Genomic DNA, 16843 nt, shown 5'->3' with positions numbered 1-16843 from the left:
ACAGAACTGGTAGTAACAAATTTTAGATTTCACCCCACTGAATTCAGTGGCTCCACTGAAATGAGTTATTTCTGACTGTTTTAGTTCCATTTCTTAACTCACCTGACACGTAGCAGCTTTCACGAACTTGCTACATCTTTTTCACTTGCCCTTTAGGTGTGACACTCTGTAGTTTGGATTATTAACCTAATCTATTCCATGTTTTGCATGAGGGAAATCCGCTTGTGGAAGAAGAGAGTCAAACTTAAAGGACCTGCTTTCATCCCCGCTCCATCATTTTTATTAGAATTCAAGAAAATATGTTCCTTCTGCGTATGAAATACGTTCCTTCAGTTCATGGTGCAAACCTTACATTTCCATATCTCCTTCATCTAATTCATAGGAGTGTTCATTAAAGAGAAAAGTAAATTGGACAAGCTTGAATTGGTTTCATCCGTGGATTAATCAACAAAACCTGCAGTTAATTAATTAGTAGAGACAAACTCTAATTTGATGTATAAATTTTAATAACTAGTGTTAGGAGGTAAAATACATAGCCATTCTTAAAGCTTATTTTAGTGCTGGTGTGTAATAGGGATCGTTTGTGTGCAGGTATCTAAAGCTAAATCTTTCTTTTAAAGACTGAAAATAATATTTGCTTCTCAATTCATAAGCTGTTTTCATACATCCTTCAATATCTCCAAAATGTGATCTATTGTACAGAATACAAAGGTTTTTGTAAAGCCGAAAAATGATTTAAGTGTGCCTGATAGGTTTGATAGATAAAATGCAGGTAAATGGCACCAACAGCTCTAATATCTTCATTCCCAAACATTTCCTAGGTGATAGGATCAGTGTTTGACACCAAATTGGGGTATTAAAGTATTACGTTTGAGATTACAGAAACATTGTATCAAGCAGAATGCAGCAAAATTTTATGAAAGAGAAGCTGGGAGAAAATATATGTGTGAGAAAGAGAGAGAGAGGGAGGGAGGGAGGGAGGGAGAGAGAGAGAGAGAGAGAGAGAGAGAGGATAAAAGTGGCAAGTGAGGTTTTCTAGAGATTTAAAAAAAAAACTTCCTTATGATTTTTTTCCCCCTTGTGGGTTTCTGCTAGAAATAAAATGATGACAGATAGTAAGAGCATGGATCAGTAAAGGGAAGTAGGGACAGGCTGCCATTTCAGTTCTTTGCAGTAACTTATGCAAGCTTTGTTTTAAAGATCATTGACATCACTACTGGGTTTAATTGAGTGTGAGCATTTGAATTAATGACACAGAGCACTATTATATTGAACTTGACCAACTGGTCAGTACTCTTTGGGTGAATTCACAGAATATATTGAATTCTAAAACTGGGTTAATAGAGCACAGTTGCTTCATTCACATAAATATGCTATGTCTGAGAATCGCATAACATGCTAAGATTGTAACTCAGTCCTCATCACATACTGAACTATTGTATACAGTACAAATTACCCAAATTCATTTTAACATCCTTCAGTGTGCTGTAGGGTCCCTGCATGATAGCAATAGCAATAGCACTTATATCCTGCTTCATAATGCTTTACAGCCCTCTCTAAGTGGTTTACAGAGTCAGCATATTGCCCCCAACAATCTGAGTCCTCATTTTACCATTTTACCTCAGAAGGATGGAAAGCTGAGTCAACCTCGAGCCAGTCAGGATTGAACTCCTGGCAGTGGGCAGAGTTAGCCTCCAATACTGCATTCTAACCACTGCACCTACACGGCTCAGTGATATAAACACATTGAGTTGGGGAAATAGAATTGGCTGTGGAGTTCTTGATGCTCTCTGAGTTTGGTTATTTGCTTGCAGATGTTGCATTATCCAAATGGTAACATCACCAGTGGCACAATTAGCTGACGTTTGGTTACTCGTATACCATTAAATTGTGGTTTCATGCAGGCTTTCCCAACATGAACATTTCACCAGATGACAAATCCCAGAATTCTCAGCCTACACAGATAATGGCTGTGCCTGTTCAGAATTCTAGGAGTGTTTCTCAACCTTAGCAACTTTAAGATGTGTGGACCAGGGATGGGTTCTACTTACCTTTACTACTGGTTCGCAATGGAAGCGCTTCTGTGCATGCGCAGAAGCTTCTGTGCATGCACAGATCACCCATGATGATGTCGTGCCAGGTGGCTGGAGCCTCCCGCCATTTTTACTACTGGTTCTAGAGAACCGGACCGAACCGGGAGCAACCCACCACTGGTGTGGGCTTCAACTCCCACAATTCCCCCAGCCAGCAATAATGGCTGGGGAATTGTGGGAGTTGAAATCCATACATCCTAAAATTGGTTGAGAAAAGCTGCCCCAAAGTATTAGGAGGCACCAGACTGGGGGAAAAGTCATTTAGCATAGCACTAGAATCATTGGAATTTGGTACTTTTTACAGTGTGCTTGTACTCACCATGAGAAACAAGCTGAAGATTATTCCACTGTTGCATTTCACTGATGAATGAACCTGCTGGTTTCGTGTTTTGAATCTTACTCCCTAGAGCTATAATTTCTCTGACTACACAACAGTGACCAAGTTAAGTTTATGGCTGTCAACCTGTGAAACAAACTAATCTGATCTTCAAGCAATTCTGCCTGAATGGGCTTCAGTCTAAAGTGACCTAAGAAATAATCCTTTTGATTTTCAAGAAAAGAGAACAAGGTTGCTGTACAGTCCCTCTCTGGGAGGTACATAACCTCCATGACTGTTGTAGTGTTATGTTCCCCTTCCATGTCCTCAAGTCATTTTAATATCTCTCACACGCAACGCTCATCTTATCCATGGTTCTTTCCAGATAATAAAGTCCTTCTACATGTCTTTCCTTTTGGATTGCACAGATAGTTGCCGCAATAATGGCCATCACTGGAATTGTTATGATGGCCTATGCAGATGGTTTCCATGGCGATTCAATTATTGGTGTTGCATATGCAGTTGGATCTGCTTCGACCTCTGCGCTATATAAGGTAGGTTATTTTCTTACCATTTAATCCTTTTTAAATGCATGCATAGACAAACAAAGCAAGATGGGTTTAAAACAATGCTCATGGTTGCTTAATTCACATTCTGAGCAATGTGCAACAGAAGAAAGTTGCAGCTAGATAATTACATGGTGGCCTCCAAGGATTCGCCTTGGCTTCCCTTTATCAAGTCTTAATGAAATCCTTATTATTCCACAACAGCAAGATTAGCATCCATTGAGTTTCCTCTTATTTTATATGCCAGCGTTTTATGACATTCAACTGTGACACACAAGCAAAAGAAAATGAAAATGAAAACTAAGGATGATATTTTCAACGAATGGGGGGAGCTTTCAGGAATGATCTCTCTGTCACTCTGCTGAGATTCCCCAGGAGAATTTGGGATTTCTTAATGATTCTATGTTTTACTAATCTCTCCAATTATATTTTAGTTTAAATCAGAACTCTTTCTTCTAAAATAAAGGTGAGTTAACTCAGTCTGTAGAAGTTCAGCTCCATTCTTGTGCTCCTCAGAAACTCATTTGATTTCAGGGTACAACTGTCCAAAGTTGACATTATAGTTTTCTGCCATTTCAAACCAGTGCACACACAAAACTTGAATTATAAACTCTAAAATTGCCCTCTTAAAAAAAAGGAAAAAAAAAATCCCTTCACCAAATGAAAATTCATGATGTAGTTCCAAATGTTTTACATCATGGCCCAAATAGTGACACATAATTTCCATACTGCTTTTTTACTAGGTTATACTAATTTATTTATTTATTTATTTATTTTTCATATTTGTATACCGCCCTACTCCCGAAGGACTCAGGGCGGTGAACAGCCATAATAAATACAAATACATATAGAAGTTAAAAACTATTAAGAAACAGATTAAGTAATTTAGGCTCAAAGATTAAAAAACATCCAAATTTATCTAAAGAGGTTTAAAACCCAATTTAAAAGACAGTTTAAAAGCCAATTAAAAAGGGAGAGTTAGGCCAGACCAGCTTGTTGGAATAGAAATGTTTTCAGGGCTCGGCGGAAAATGAGTAAGTCTTGGATGTTTCGTAACTCCGAAACTTTCGTAACTTTCGTAACTAATTGATTTATCATTGATTTTAAAATTGAAAATAAAAAGCAAATGCACAGCCAATCAATTCATTTAAAACAAATATATGAAACAAATGACTACATCAAAACATTGCAGGAATCAGGAATGTATTTAAGAGCAGTCATATCTAAAAGCCCATAAAAATGTAAAATATTTCCTGAAGGGAGAAAAGGTAGTTACTTCAGATTTGATAGTGGCTTCCAATGATTTTCTGTTCTACCTCCTGTCACAATATCAATAGATGAGAATGTATGTGGCTCAGGATTAAACTATGGAGTCTTAGATGCTTTCTAAGTTTGGTTGTTTGCTTGTAGATGTTTCATTACCAAACTAGGTAACATCTTCAGTGCTAGAAGGGAGTGGGGTTTGCTCTCTGTTTATATACTGTATAGTAGCTTGCCCTGCCAGTGTTGATGGGCGTGTTGTTTCTTCTGTTAGCTGTTTCTGAGATGCCTTTGATGTATGGCAGTCTTATCCTTAATCAAATAAACAACCAACAAACCAATCTAGTAGTAAACAACTGCCTAATCATTGTACAACACACAATGTAAGGACTGTAACAGTCATTGTGTAGGACCAACAGGCAAAAAGCTAGCAGAACATCAAACAGTGATAAGACAAGTGAAAACTACTTAATTTCACAACACGTAGATAAATTTAACCATAGTTTCAACTTGGAAACTGAGCTTCGTAGACCAAGCTCTGTCCAAAAGCACTGGGGAATTCCCGGAAACTTGGCATTCAAATAAACCAGCTATCAACAGATAGATGGAGATAAACCCCATTTATACACCATTCAAAAGAGATCATAAAAAAAACTTAAAAAGGAAACAAAAACACCAGAACACTGCCTTGGCAGCAGTCAACAGTCATGTAAGCAGGGACAACAAGCAGTAAACAATGCAGATAGTCCTCAATTTACAACCATTCATTTAGTGAGCATGAAAAATTATAACATCACAAAAAAAAGTGACTTCTGGCTGTTATTCACACTTACAACTATTGTGGCATCCCCATGGTCACGTGATGCTTGGCAACTGGCATGTAATTATGTCAGTTGTAGGGTCCTGGGGTCATGTGATCACTTTTTGCAACTTTCTCACAAGCAAAGTCAATGGGGAAGCCAGATTCACTGTAGCAAGAAAGGTCATAAAATGGGGCAAAACTAACTTAACAATTGTCTTGCTTAGCAACACAAATTTGGGCCTCAAGTCTGGTCATAAATCAAGGGCTACCTGTACTCTAATCAAGGAACTACCCAGTAGAAAATGACACTCCCATCAACACTGGCAGGGCAAGCTCCTGTACATAAACAGAGAACAAACCCCACTCCCTTTTAGCACTAGTACCTGGTCTCACGGGTGGGCTGCTGGGGGTTCGCAGGGGTTCGGGAGAACCTCTAGCTAAGATTCTGTGCAGTTCGGAGAACCCCCAAGTCCCACTCCTGGCTGGCCCCTCCCGCCCCTCCCAGGAGTCCCCACACGGCCTGTTTTGGATGCAGATAAGTGCAGGGCATGTGCAGAGGCTCGGGGAGGGTGAAAACTGGGTCTACCGGAAGCTTGGGAAGGCCGGAAACGGGTCCGTTTCCAGCCTCCAGAGGGACTCCGGAGCCTGGGAGGAAAGCCTCCAGAGCCCGGAGAGGGCAAAAACGTCTGTCCCCCCCCGTCCCCCCCCCCGGCTGTGATGCAGGAGGCCATGGTGGGCGTGGCCACGCCCACCCAGCAACTGGGCAGAGAACCCCTTGCTAAAATTTTTTAAGCCCACCCTTGCCTTGGTCTGGTAATAAAATGTCCACAAATGACCAAGTTCAGAGAACACCAAGGACTCCACAGTCCTGCCACAATCTTACATCATTTGAAAATTCAGAAGGCTCCTAAGAGGCAGCTCATGAAAAGCACTCGGCAGTGAGCAATCATTGAGATTAGCAAGCTATAAATAACAGTTGCCAAAATCCTACTCTTCTGACGAATTGACTGTATATGTGTCCCTTTTGCACACAACCCAGAGTTCTCTACATCAGTCAAGATAATACACCAAATCAAACCTTCAGCCCTCTTAGAGACAGAAGGATGTAAATATAAATAATACAGCAGCATGTGTTGATCACATTTCAGTAGGCCCATCGCCAGCTTAATAAACTGCATAAGAGACGCTCTTGGCTGTTGCCAACCCTGAGGCCCAAACTAGATGCTATATATAAGCACATTTAATTGATATACTAAAGATTTAATTACCCCAGTGACCAGTTTCGATGAGGACAACTCACTTCAAGTTGAGGTGGTTGGAGAAAACATTGTTTTGGCATTGTTATGCGCATGCCACATAATTCTTTGCTGGGTTTTCAAGGTGGTTTGGACTACATCTTCAATAACTCCAAGCTGGCAAAGTCTTTGGTACCAGGTTGGAGATGATAAAAGTAATTCAGTTACTTTCGTCTTGGCTTTGTCTCAGGCAAGTGAATAGGATAGGACAGGACAGGACAGGACAGGACAGGACAGGACAGGACAGGACAGGACAGGACAGGACAGAACAGAACAGAACAGAATAGAATAGAATAGAATAGAATAGAATTCTTTATTGGCCAAGTGTAATTGGACACACAAGGAATTTGTCTTGGTGCATACGCTCTCGGAGTACATAAAAGAAAAGATACATTCGTCAAGAGTCATAAGGTACAACACTTAATGATAGTCATAGGGAAACAGTCAATATAAAGCTTAAGGATACCAGCAACAAAGTTACAGTCATACAGTCATAAGTGGGAGGAGGTGGGTGATAGGAACGATCTGTGAACAGATCTGTGATCTGTGAACCCTGGACTTCAGTATGACATACCTAAACACACACTTTTCTTAATCCCCTAAGATCCAGTGATTCATCATTGTGGAAACAAGTGAGAAAGTTCAGGGCCAAAGATGTATCTGAAGACCAGTTTTAGTAAATCGAACCAATCCAGAGGGACACAGAAAGTCTTAGTCAAAGTGGACTTTCCAACAATGGATGCCTGTCATATGGTTCCACTGAGAGCATTTCTGCATATACCTCATGGTATGGTCCCAAGGGTGCTTTTTCAAGAGAAAGAAAAACCAGAAAGTCCAGTTGCCTCTTGAAAAAGCACCTTTGGGACAACTATGACCTGGATGACTGAGAATCTCCATAGACACCTCATGGTATGCTCGTTTTTTCTCCTTTCTTCTTTTTAGGTTTTATTTAAGATGTTTCTTGGAACTGCCAACTTCGGTGAAGCTGCTCACTTCATCTCTACTCTTGGCTTCTTCAACTTGATTTTCCTTTCCATCACTCCCATCATTTTGTACTTTACCAAAGTGGAATACTGGTCACCTTTTTCAGCTGTGCCGTGGGGCTTTCTGTGTGGAATCGCAGGCCTCTGGCTGGGTACGTATCTGAGCAAATGTTTCAGTATCCCAGTGCTTCTTTCAACTTTATTTGCAGCAGAATCTTTGGATCATTTTAGTTTACTCTTTGCCGGTTTATAAGAAAATCTGGCCTTTTCATTAAATGCAACGACATACATTTCTGGACTTCTTTTCAAATAGAAGGGAATTTTAGAGGAAGAAAGTTTATTTATTTATTTACTGTCTATCTCATGATTCAAGATGCCTCTGAGCAGCTTACAGCAAAATAAAACAGTAAAAAAGTGTCATTTTAGTACTAAACAGGAGAAACTATTGATTGGAGGTGGTTGGTGCACTAAGAGAGAAGGCATCCCACCTCTCCCCCTCCAAACCCTTGTTTTTTCATTTGTTTTAATTTTTCTAATTTTAATCTCTGCATGTGTATATATGTATATGTGTGATATATATATATATATATATATATATATATATATATATATATATATATATATATATATATATATATACATGTTTTTCTTCTAGCCAGGTTTTCCCTACGTAGCCAAGGTTTTTTTTGTAGCTCCAGCTCAGTAGAATCACATCTACTCGGTTCTGGGCTTTTTTCCTTTCTAACACCTAGCAAGCTCTAACTGCTAGGTGGGAGACCTAAATAGATCCATTTCTAGCTCGTTAGCTGTCATCAGTAGGCCACACCCATATCTTATGTATCCTCCCTGTAAAGGTACAGTATCAATTTTCTTACTTCTTCGTAGGGTTTATGTGTGTTTTTCTTCTAGCCAGGTTTTCCCTACATAGCCAAGGTTTTTTTGTAGCTCCAGCTCAGTAGAATCACATCTACTCGGTTCTGGGCTTTTTTCCTTTCTAACACCTAGCAAGCTCTATATATATATGTAAGTTTTCACGGGTATATATGTGTGTATAGTTAATATTTCGGGTTTCTTCCCGTGTAATTGTGGATATATCCCTAAAAGGGTAGAAGCGACGTTTCGACAGAATCTCATCTGCCATCATCAGGCTTATCAGGTTTATCAGCTTATCAGGCATAAGCCTGATGATGGCAGATGAGATTCTGTCGAAACGTCGCTTCTACCCTTTTTAGGGATATATCCACAATTACACGGGAAGAAACCCGAAATATTAACTATACACACACACACACACACACACACACACACACACACACACACACACACACACACATATATATATATATATATATATATATATATATATATATATATATATATGTAGGTCTTTGGTTATTCGGGTTTTCTCCCACGTAAAATTGTAAGTGTCTTGGCAACGTTTCGACGAAGTCTCATTCGTCATCTTCAGGCTGATGTTTTCGGCTTTGTGCTTCTAGGAGCAATGTGAGATCGCAGCTGTTTCTTCCTTTTAACTGCTAGTGGGGGTGTGAACTGATTGGGTGGGAGTTTGGCTGTGTTCTGATTGGGTGGAGGTGTGTTCTGATTGGTTGGGGGATTGACTGTTCTCTGATTGGATGGGGGATTGGTTGTGCTCTGATTGGATGGGGGTGTGTTCTGTTTAGGTGGGGGCTTGGTTGTGCTCGTGTTAGTCTGAGTTGCAGGGGGATTTGAGCTGGTGAGCTGCATTGCTGTTTGGCTTCGCGTTCGTGGTCGTGCCACATCTTCATGGTGGGTGTCAGTTTGCTTCATGTATGGAAGCAAATACATGGAACACTTGAAACCCAAGCTCTAGAAAAATCGGATCACAAACCCAAACTCTGGCTCAGATACGTAGACGACACCTTCATAATCTGGCCACACAGGAAAGAAAAACTGGACAACTTCCTCACACACCTCAACAGCCTACACCCCAAAATACAGTTCACCATGGAAACAGAAGCAGTGCACCAACCACCTCCAGTCAATAGTTTCTCCTGTTTAGTACTAAAAACCACTTTTTTACTTAGAAGTTACAAATTCAGTAGTATTATGACAATTCAGCATTTTGTAATACACACACACACACACACACACACACACATATATATATACATATATACAGTACATATATCTGAAGATCAAATGCTGGGTACTACCAAAAGAGGATGGTTTGGATAAGTTTATTGGGATTTAAATGAGTTAATTTCAACCTTGCAGGTTGAGATCTCGTTATTGTGTGAGAGAGACATCTTTACTTTCTCCTTTTCTTTTTTCTTTCATAGCTTTCAACATTTTGGTGAATGTTGGTGTTGTGCTTACATATCCAATCTTAATATCTATTGGGACAGTGCTCAGTGTTCCTGGCAATGCAGGTAAAAATGATGGATTGCAATGGGTTTTTTTTTAAAAAAAATGTATACTGATAAATTCATTTATTAGTGTCTTCTGTATTGCTGGAATAGATCTCCATTACTTCTTCAGAGGAAACACTAGATTCTTCATAAAAAAAAATTCCCAAGGAATAGCACAGATTGCCATCCTAGTGCAAAAGGAATCTAGATTAAAGGGACAAGCAGAGAACCTGCTGAGAGATGCTACGAGTGAATTTAACTAGATATACACCTCTTCAGCATATATGCAAATTCTAGTGGAGACAGAAACTGAGCTTTAACTAATTACACCCAAGCACTACATTAAATGCATGTGGCTGTTTGCTTCTTTGACTTCGATCCATGGCCCATTAGCCTCTAAAGTTCTTGGAAGATGTAACAGCCTCTCATCACCTTAGGCACTGGCCGAGATGTGTTTTGCCTGTTCCTCAGCCGAATTGATTTTCATAGCCTGCTTAGCTATTAAGCTGTCTCCTAATTTTCACACGCTGGAGCTCCAAGAAGTCAGAATGCCTATGAATGTTCTACAGTGGTCATCCCAAATCAGCTGATGGGAAGAATAGGTTTCTGTGAGACAGGCAGAGTTTTATCCTAATTCCAACTAGTAATTCCTGGGCACTCCATATTTTATCCTGTCATATTCTATCATTGCTGTGATTTCAGGTGAACAAAATTGATGATACCTGTACTACAGACTCAGTGTGAGAGAGTGAAAAGAGTTGTTTTAACAAACTGAATTAGGGACCCAAAAGTCAGTGAAAGATTCTTCTGCTGAATTCCAATTCTTGGGGAAACCCTTACATTCAGGGAGGGCAGCCATGCAGTCTGTTTTTCTGCTGATTGATGGTGTCCAGCAAAAATTGTGGACACCATCCAAAAATAACATAACTAGGTTGGAAACATTTGACACTGAAAAATTATTAAAATGGTTGCCCCTGTTGTCTCCCTTCCCCATAATTGGGTTGACAAATGGAGGAAGGCTATTCTGATTCAGTCTCTTTTCATTTTTCCCCCTGGCAGCTGTTGATCTCCTCAAACGTGAGGTGATTTTTAGTGTTGTCAGATTGGGAGCCACCATCTTCATCTGCCTTGGGTTCCTGTTAATGCTTCTTCCTGAGGAATGGGATGAAATTACACTGAGATTCATCAACAATTTAAAAGAGAAGAAAAGTGAAGAGCATGCTGAAGATGTTACTGATTCAAACATTCACTTCAGGAGTAGGAGTAGAGCGAATGGGACGGTGTCTATACCGCTGGCTTAGAGCTGGTGACTTCTTGATTGCACGATTGTATATTCTGTGAATATGATTTAATAATTTTTTTCTCACCCACCTGTACACTAAAAAGGACAGTGATAATGTTAAAACCAGGGATGGATTATAAATTTAATGCTCAACACATTGGTATGTAAATGAATGACATTTGTACACTTGTCCAGCAGTAGGTGAAAATAACCACAATAAATTCCTTTTTTTAAAAAAAAATCAAAACAAAACAAAATGTTTTTTGTACTTTATAAGAGGAGTCACAGGAAAAAAAAGTCTTTAAATCAAATCCATAACTCAGTTTAAGAATTAGGCAGATAGATATTGACGGGTGGCAGCAGCTTCATTATTCTTGGGTGAGTCAGCCATTGAGTCTTATGAAAATTCCCTCTGGTATATCATGTGCTGAGTTGTGTGTAGTGTGTGCAAACGCCATAGCAGGTTTATCCAGCCTATTACCCTTCAGCATTTTTGGAAGATGCAATCACAGCAGAGCTAAATGGGTGTAAAGTCAGGAAAGGCTGCTCTGGGAAAGTACAAGATCCAAATCGTTGCTTTTCCAGCTCTGGTTGCCTCATTCTGTTACAGTCACAAACACTCCAGCTTTGTCCAATTACTAGCCATAGGTGTTTGCAGGGAGGGTCAAGTGAGAAAATGTGTGTTGTAATATCATTTGGCTTTTGTTTTGTCATAGTAGCAGACGTTTGTGGGACTAATTAAGCTACAAAGCTAAGTTTCAGACACTGCAATTTTGACACATGCACAAACACACCCCAACACCAGCATATTTATTTTATTTATTTATTTTATTTATTTTATTGAATTTGTATACCGCCCTACTCCCGAAGGACTCAGGGCGGTGAACAGCCATAGAATAAAACATATAAATACAAAATTTAAAATAAACTAAAACGAATTAAATAATTTGTCTGAACAAATTTAAAACCCCAATAATTTAAAACCAAATTTAAAATTTCCATTTAAAAAGGGGAAAGACTTAGGTCAGGCCAGCTTGATGAAATAAGAAAGTCTTGAGTGCGCGACGGAAGGTATGCAGATCCGGGATCCTCCATATCTCCGGGGGGAGCTCGTTCCAGATAGTAGGTGCCCCCACAGAGAAGGCTCTCCCCCTGAGGGCCGCCAGTCGACATTGTTTGGCCGACGGCACCCGGAGGAGCCCCTCTCTATGGGAGCATACTGGTCGGTGGGAGGCTATTGGTGGTAGCAGGCGGTCCCGTAAATAACCAGGTCCTAAGCCATGGACAGGGCCGGATTTTCCTATAGGCTAACTAGGCTTCAGCCTAGGGCCTCAAGATCAAGAGGGGCCTACATTCAAATTGTTAGCAAAATTAAAATTACACTTTCACTATAGGTGAAAGGGCCTCATATGTGGAATAGCCTAGGGCCTCTTTTCATCTAAATCCGGCCCTGGCCATGGAGCGCTCTAAAGGTGATAACCAAAACTTTGAAGTGTACTCAGAAGACCACCGGGAGCCAGTGCAGCTCGCGCAGGAGAGTGTTACATGGGAGCGCCACGTCGCTTGCATATAGCTTGTGTCATGCTTTCTAGGTTATCATGCCATCCAAAATGAAATTGTTGCAATTTCAAGTCATTGTAACCTAAGTTTCTTGTAACCTAGGTTTCCAGTTTCAAAAAAAGCCAGCATGACAGTTCTTTCATTTTTGGATGTCACATTCTAAGCCATAAAACTTACATAAAAACTTACTGCGCACAACATAGAATGAAATGGCAATAGCAATAGCACTTAGACTTATATACCGCTTCACAGTGCTTTACAGCCCTCTCTAAGCGGTTTACAGAGTCAGCATATTGCCCCCCAACAATCTGGGTCCTCATTTTACTGACCTCAGAAGGATGGAAGGCTAAATCAACCTTGAGCCTGGTGAGATTCAAAACTTTACAGGCTGGGCAATGGCATTTTGAAATAAAAACATCAAAACAAATCTGGTCATCCTTAGATCTGTAAATAATTCTAGAATTGTGGAGTTAAAAGGACCACTTAGATAACTGAGGCTGACTCACTGCTCTGAGCAGGAATCCAAATTAAAGCATGGCCAATGGCCATTCCAGTCTCTGCTTGAACAGGAATGCAGGAGACTCCACCATGTCTTTCAATCAGTTCCATTGTCAAATTGCTCTTAAATGCTTGGAAATGTTATCTTTATTCAACTGGAATTTGCCTTCCCGTAACTTAAAACACCTTTCCAGGTTCTCTATTCTGGAATGAATATTCTAGTTTATCTGACTCCTTCTTAAGGCATAATATGCAGAACTGATCATAGTACTCAAAGCAGGATTTAATCAAGATAGAATAAACTGTCACGGTTATTTGAAACTGAGTTGCTGCAGCCTAAAATTGCCTTTGTCAGTGCATACTTCAGCATTACATCACTGTTGAAATAATCCTTTTCTTATGGCCTTTTGCCAACTCCAGATATCATAGTCCTTCAATCATTAATAAGAATGGGGATTTTTTTGGTTACTTTCTCTCTACACCTACCATGGCCCAATTTAATTAAATTATCCCTAGTTAATTAAAAATGCACATTTGATACAAATAATTTCTCATCTCATTTTGACCACTCTCTGAAAAAGCTTAGAGCTGCACAATGATTGGGTTCAAGATCACCTGGACAAAGAAGAAGGAAAGAAACCTACTTCTAGCTCCTTAATGACAGGTTGCATTAAACATTCTCAAGTATTATAAGTTACTAATCCACTGTGGAAACTCACTGGGTGACCTTGGACAGTCACTCTCAATTCAACTTGCAGTGGTTGCTGAGGAATTTTGGGAGTTGCAATTCACACAGCTTAAAGTTACTAAGGTACTGATCTATGTACACAATGTCATGTCATCTGATGGCAGTCAAAAGACTCTCTTATGTATTCATTTGGTGGGCTGCTAAAGGTTATGCTGACAACATCACTAAATGATCAGGGCTCCAAAAGGCGAATGTTAGAATTTTGGGGCAAGCAACAAATTAGTTTCATTTTCATTTTTTCTTTCTTTTTGTTAATACTTTAGGGCCAGTAGTGGTTAGGGCATCAGGCAAGAATTTGGAAGTCTTTGAATTCTAGTCCCACCTTAGGCACAAAGCCAGCTGGGTGATCTTGGGCCAGTCAGTTTCTTTCAGCCCTAGAAAAGAGGCAATGGCAAACCTCTTCTGAAAATCTTGCCAAGAAAACTGCAGGGACTTGTCTGAGCCTCTCAAAATCAGACATGATTGAACAGAAGGGGGGAAAAAACCCTAAAGAAATAGATGTATCCTTTTCTTCTTTTCCCCAAACAATTGGAAATTGGACCTTGTTTCTCAGTGGTTTATTGCTGACACATGTTACAATTTCTTAGGTTCTGAAGGAATCCACAGAAATGGGGGGGGGGGGGTTGGATGAAACGCATCCTGGAAGTCAGGGCTTGTCAATTCCTGCGGCACTTGGTGCACCAGAAGGAGCCTGCCAGTGTCTCCAGCGAAACTGGCTCTCGGCTGCAGATCTGGTTACTGTCTTAAAAGGCTGAGCTCAGAGAGAGACTGATTTGCCCCATATGTGAGAAAAGAACCAGACAGCTTCTCTTGTGCAGGCAAAACTCAATCATCTAGAAGTGCAGAAATCTGCTAACTTAATTTTTGTTAGACAAAACTGCCTCTGGGCTCTAAGAATAGGAAGAGGAGAGAAAGAAAATGCAGCTTGACAAACGAGGCAGCTGTGAGATTACATTCTTCGGCACGTAAGGGACGATCTCAGCCTCTCCCTGAAAGCAAAACAAAACGTGTCGTGAATAATGCAAGCTGCAGAACTATCCCAGGACTTAATGCATTTCTGAAAAGGCAGGAAAGAAGCCATTGTAACAGTAACTCTTTTGCACAAGAAATGAACATGCAAGCCTTTATTGCTGTTGAAACGAATCTTCTCTTAAAGCACACAGTTGATGAGACTGAATTTAAAATAGAAGACCCAATGAAATCTGTGATGCCCCACAATCATCATCATCTTTTAATGACCCCGTATAATCCCTTGTGGGGTGGAGTCTGGGCAACTGAATGGAGCTAGCAGAGTATTTAATGCCTGTCGCTATGATGCATTCTCATAACCTGAAATGAACGTTGAAGAAAGCAGTCTCAACAGCTTGCAAAACTAACCATTCATACATCTTGATTTGGTCACAGCACATTAAGTCCTGGGACTTAGAAAATACACAAGTAGTGCTATGTGTGCAACTCCCATGTCCTGGTCCCCCAGGGGAGGCTGTGGCAGGTAAGGAAAATTAGAATCCTGTAAATAAATCTGGTGCCTTTTGCCCTGATACCGATCAGACAACCAACTGCTGAAATTCAAGATTGTGCCCTGTCCTGGATCACTTTCCAATATTTCACTTTTTAAAACCACCCCAGTACAGGAAGTCCTTGAATTAAAACCACAACTGGGACCAGAATTTCTATTGCAGAGCAAGGTGGTTGTTAATAATTCACACCCGATTTTATGATTTTTTTTTTTTTGGCCAGAGTTATTAAACAAGTCACTGCAATTTTAAATGAATCATACAGTTGTTAAGTGTATCCAGCTTCCCCCATTTACGTCGCTTGTTGGAAGCTGGCTGGGAAGATCAGAAATTGTAGTCACGTGATCTCGTGATGCTTCATCTTTCGTACATACATGCTAGTTGCCAAGCGTCCCAAATTTTGATCATGTCATAATGCGGATGTTGTGACGATCAAAAGTACAAGATTCATGGTGGCACAGTGTTCTGCCCCAGCTACGGACCCAAAGAACGCAGCACACACTAAGTCTGTACAAACCTTAGTTTACTAAATAAACCAGTATTTTACAACAATGGCTGTTAATTAACTGCATTAACAGCCGCCAAGAATTCAAAGATAATAACTGAATAATAACTGCATGGTTGGCAGAATGCCCAGAAGCAATTTGCAGGAAGCTGATAAGATAAGCAAGACAAGACACGAAGGTATGTGAACTAAGTTGTTCCCTGCAAATTGCTTCAGTTGGCATTCCTCCTTAAATAGGCTAAGGGAGTGGCCAATTAGCCCCAAGTCTTACTCTCGAGGAGACCTCCTCCTGAGGAGCCACTCCTGCCTTTTGGCAGCTCTGCACGCCCGTGCATTGAGAAGAGGTTCCTCCTCTTCATCCTCTTCACTTAAGGGAGCTTCTGGAGGTTCTGAAGGCCCTGGCTGAATCCCCGCCTCTGGCACCACATCTTCTTCAGCCTCCTCATTGTCTGACTCTAGTGCCAGCTGCACAGGCTGCTGGCGTAGCACCACATCAGCCTCCTCGCTGTCTGAATCAGCTACTAGCTGCACAGGCCACGTATGGGCCACAACACACAGTGATTAGAATGCAGTAGTGCAAGGCTAACTCACTGCTCACTCCAGGAGTTCAATTTTGAGCGGCTCAAGGTTGACTCAGCCTTCCATCCTTCCAAGGTGGGTAAAATGAGGACCCAGATTGTTGGGGGCAATATGCTGACACTGTAAACTGCTTAGAGAGGGCTGTAAAGCACTGTAAGTCTAAGTGCTATTGCTACAAGGACTGATTGTAAGCCACTGTTTTCAGTGTTATTATAACTTTAAACAATTGCTAAACAAACAGTGGTAAGTCAGGGACTAACTGTAATAGATAATTGCACATTTAAGTATATTTTGATAGTTGAAACAATCTGTTATTATCTCTGATGATTAGTTTTTGTTGACAGGGAATGACTAAGAGCTCAGCAGGGAATTGCATGGCTGAATAAAGGTTTGGACTTGAGTCCTAAATCCTCTTGTTTCCAGTCCATCGCTGATCAGAAACCATGATG

At 40.5% G+C, this 16843-nt stretch overlaps 1 protein-coding gene across 2 annotated transcripts in view; it reads left to right on the top strand.

The window, feature by feature from the left end:
- SLC35F4 (solute carrier family 35 member F4) overlaps positions 1–11020 on the top strand; it is a 157982-nt gene extending 146962 nt beyond the window's left edge. For both annotated transcript variants that reach the window (XM_070931652.1, XM_070931651.1), the window contains exons 5-8: positions 2838–2963; positions 7275–7467; positions 9637–9726; positions 10765–11020. In XM_070931652.1, the coding sequence (XP_070787753.1) occupies positions 2838–2963; positions 7275–7467; positions 9637–9726; positions 10765–11006 (651 nt within the window). In that variant the 3' untranslated portion in view covers positions 11007–11020. The remainder of the gene's footprint in view (positions 1–2837; positions 2964–7274; positions 7468–9636; positions 9727–10764) is intronic.
- The last annotated feature ends 5823 nt before the right edge of the window (positions 11021–16843 follow it).

The sequence above is a fragment of the Pituophis catenifer genome, unplaced genomic scaffold (genome assembly GCF_029215685.1).
Source record: "Pituophis catenifer annectens isolate HBS135680 unplaced genomic scaffold, rPitCat1.0.hap2 SCAF_1, whole genome shotgun sequence".
NCBI classification, from domain to species: domain Eukaryota; kingdom Metazoa; phylum Chordata; class Lepidosauria; order Squamata; family Colubridae; genus Pituophis; species Pituophis catenifer.
Note: the sequence above shows the minus strand (reverse complement) of the source record. Positions and strands in the feature narration are given on the sequence as shown.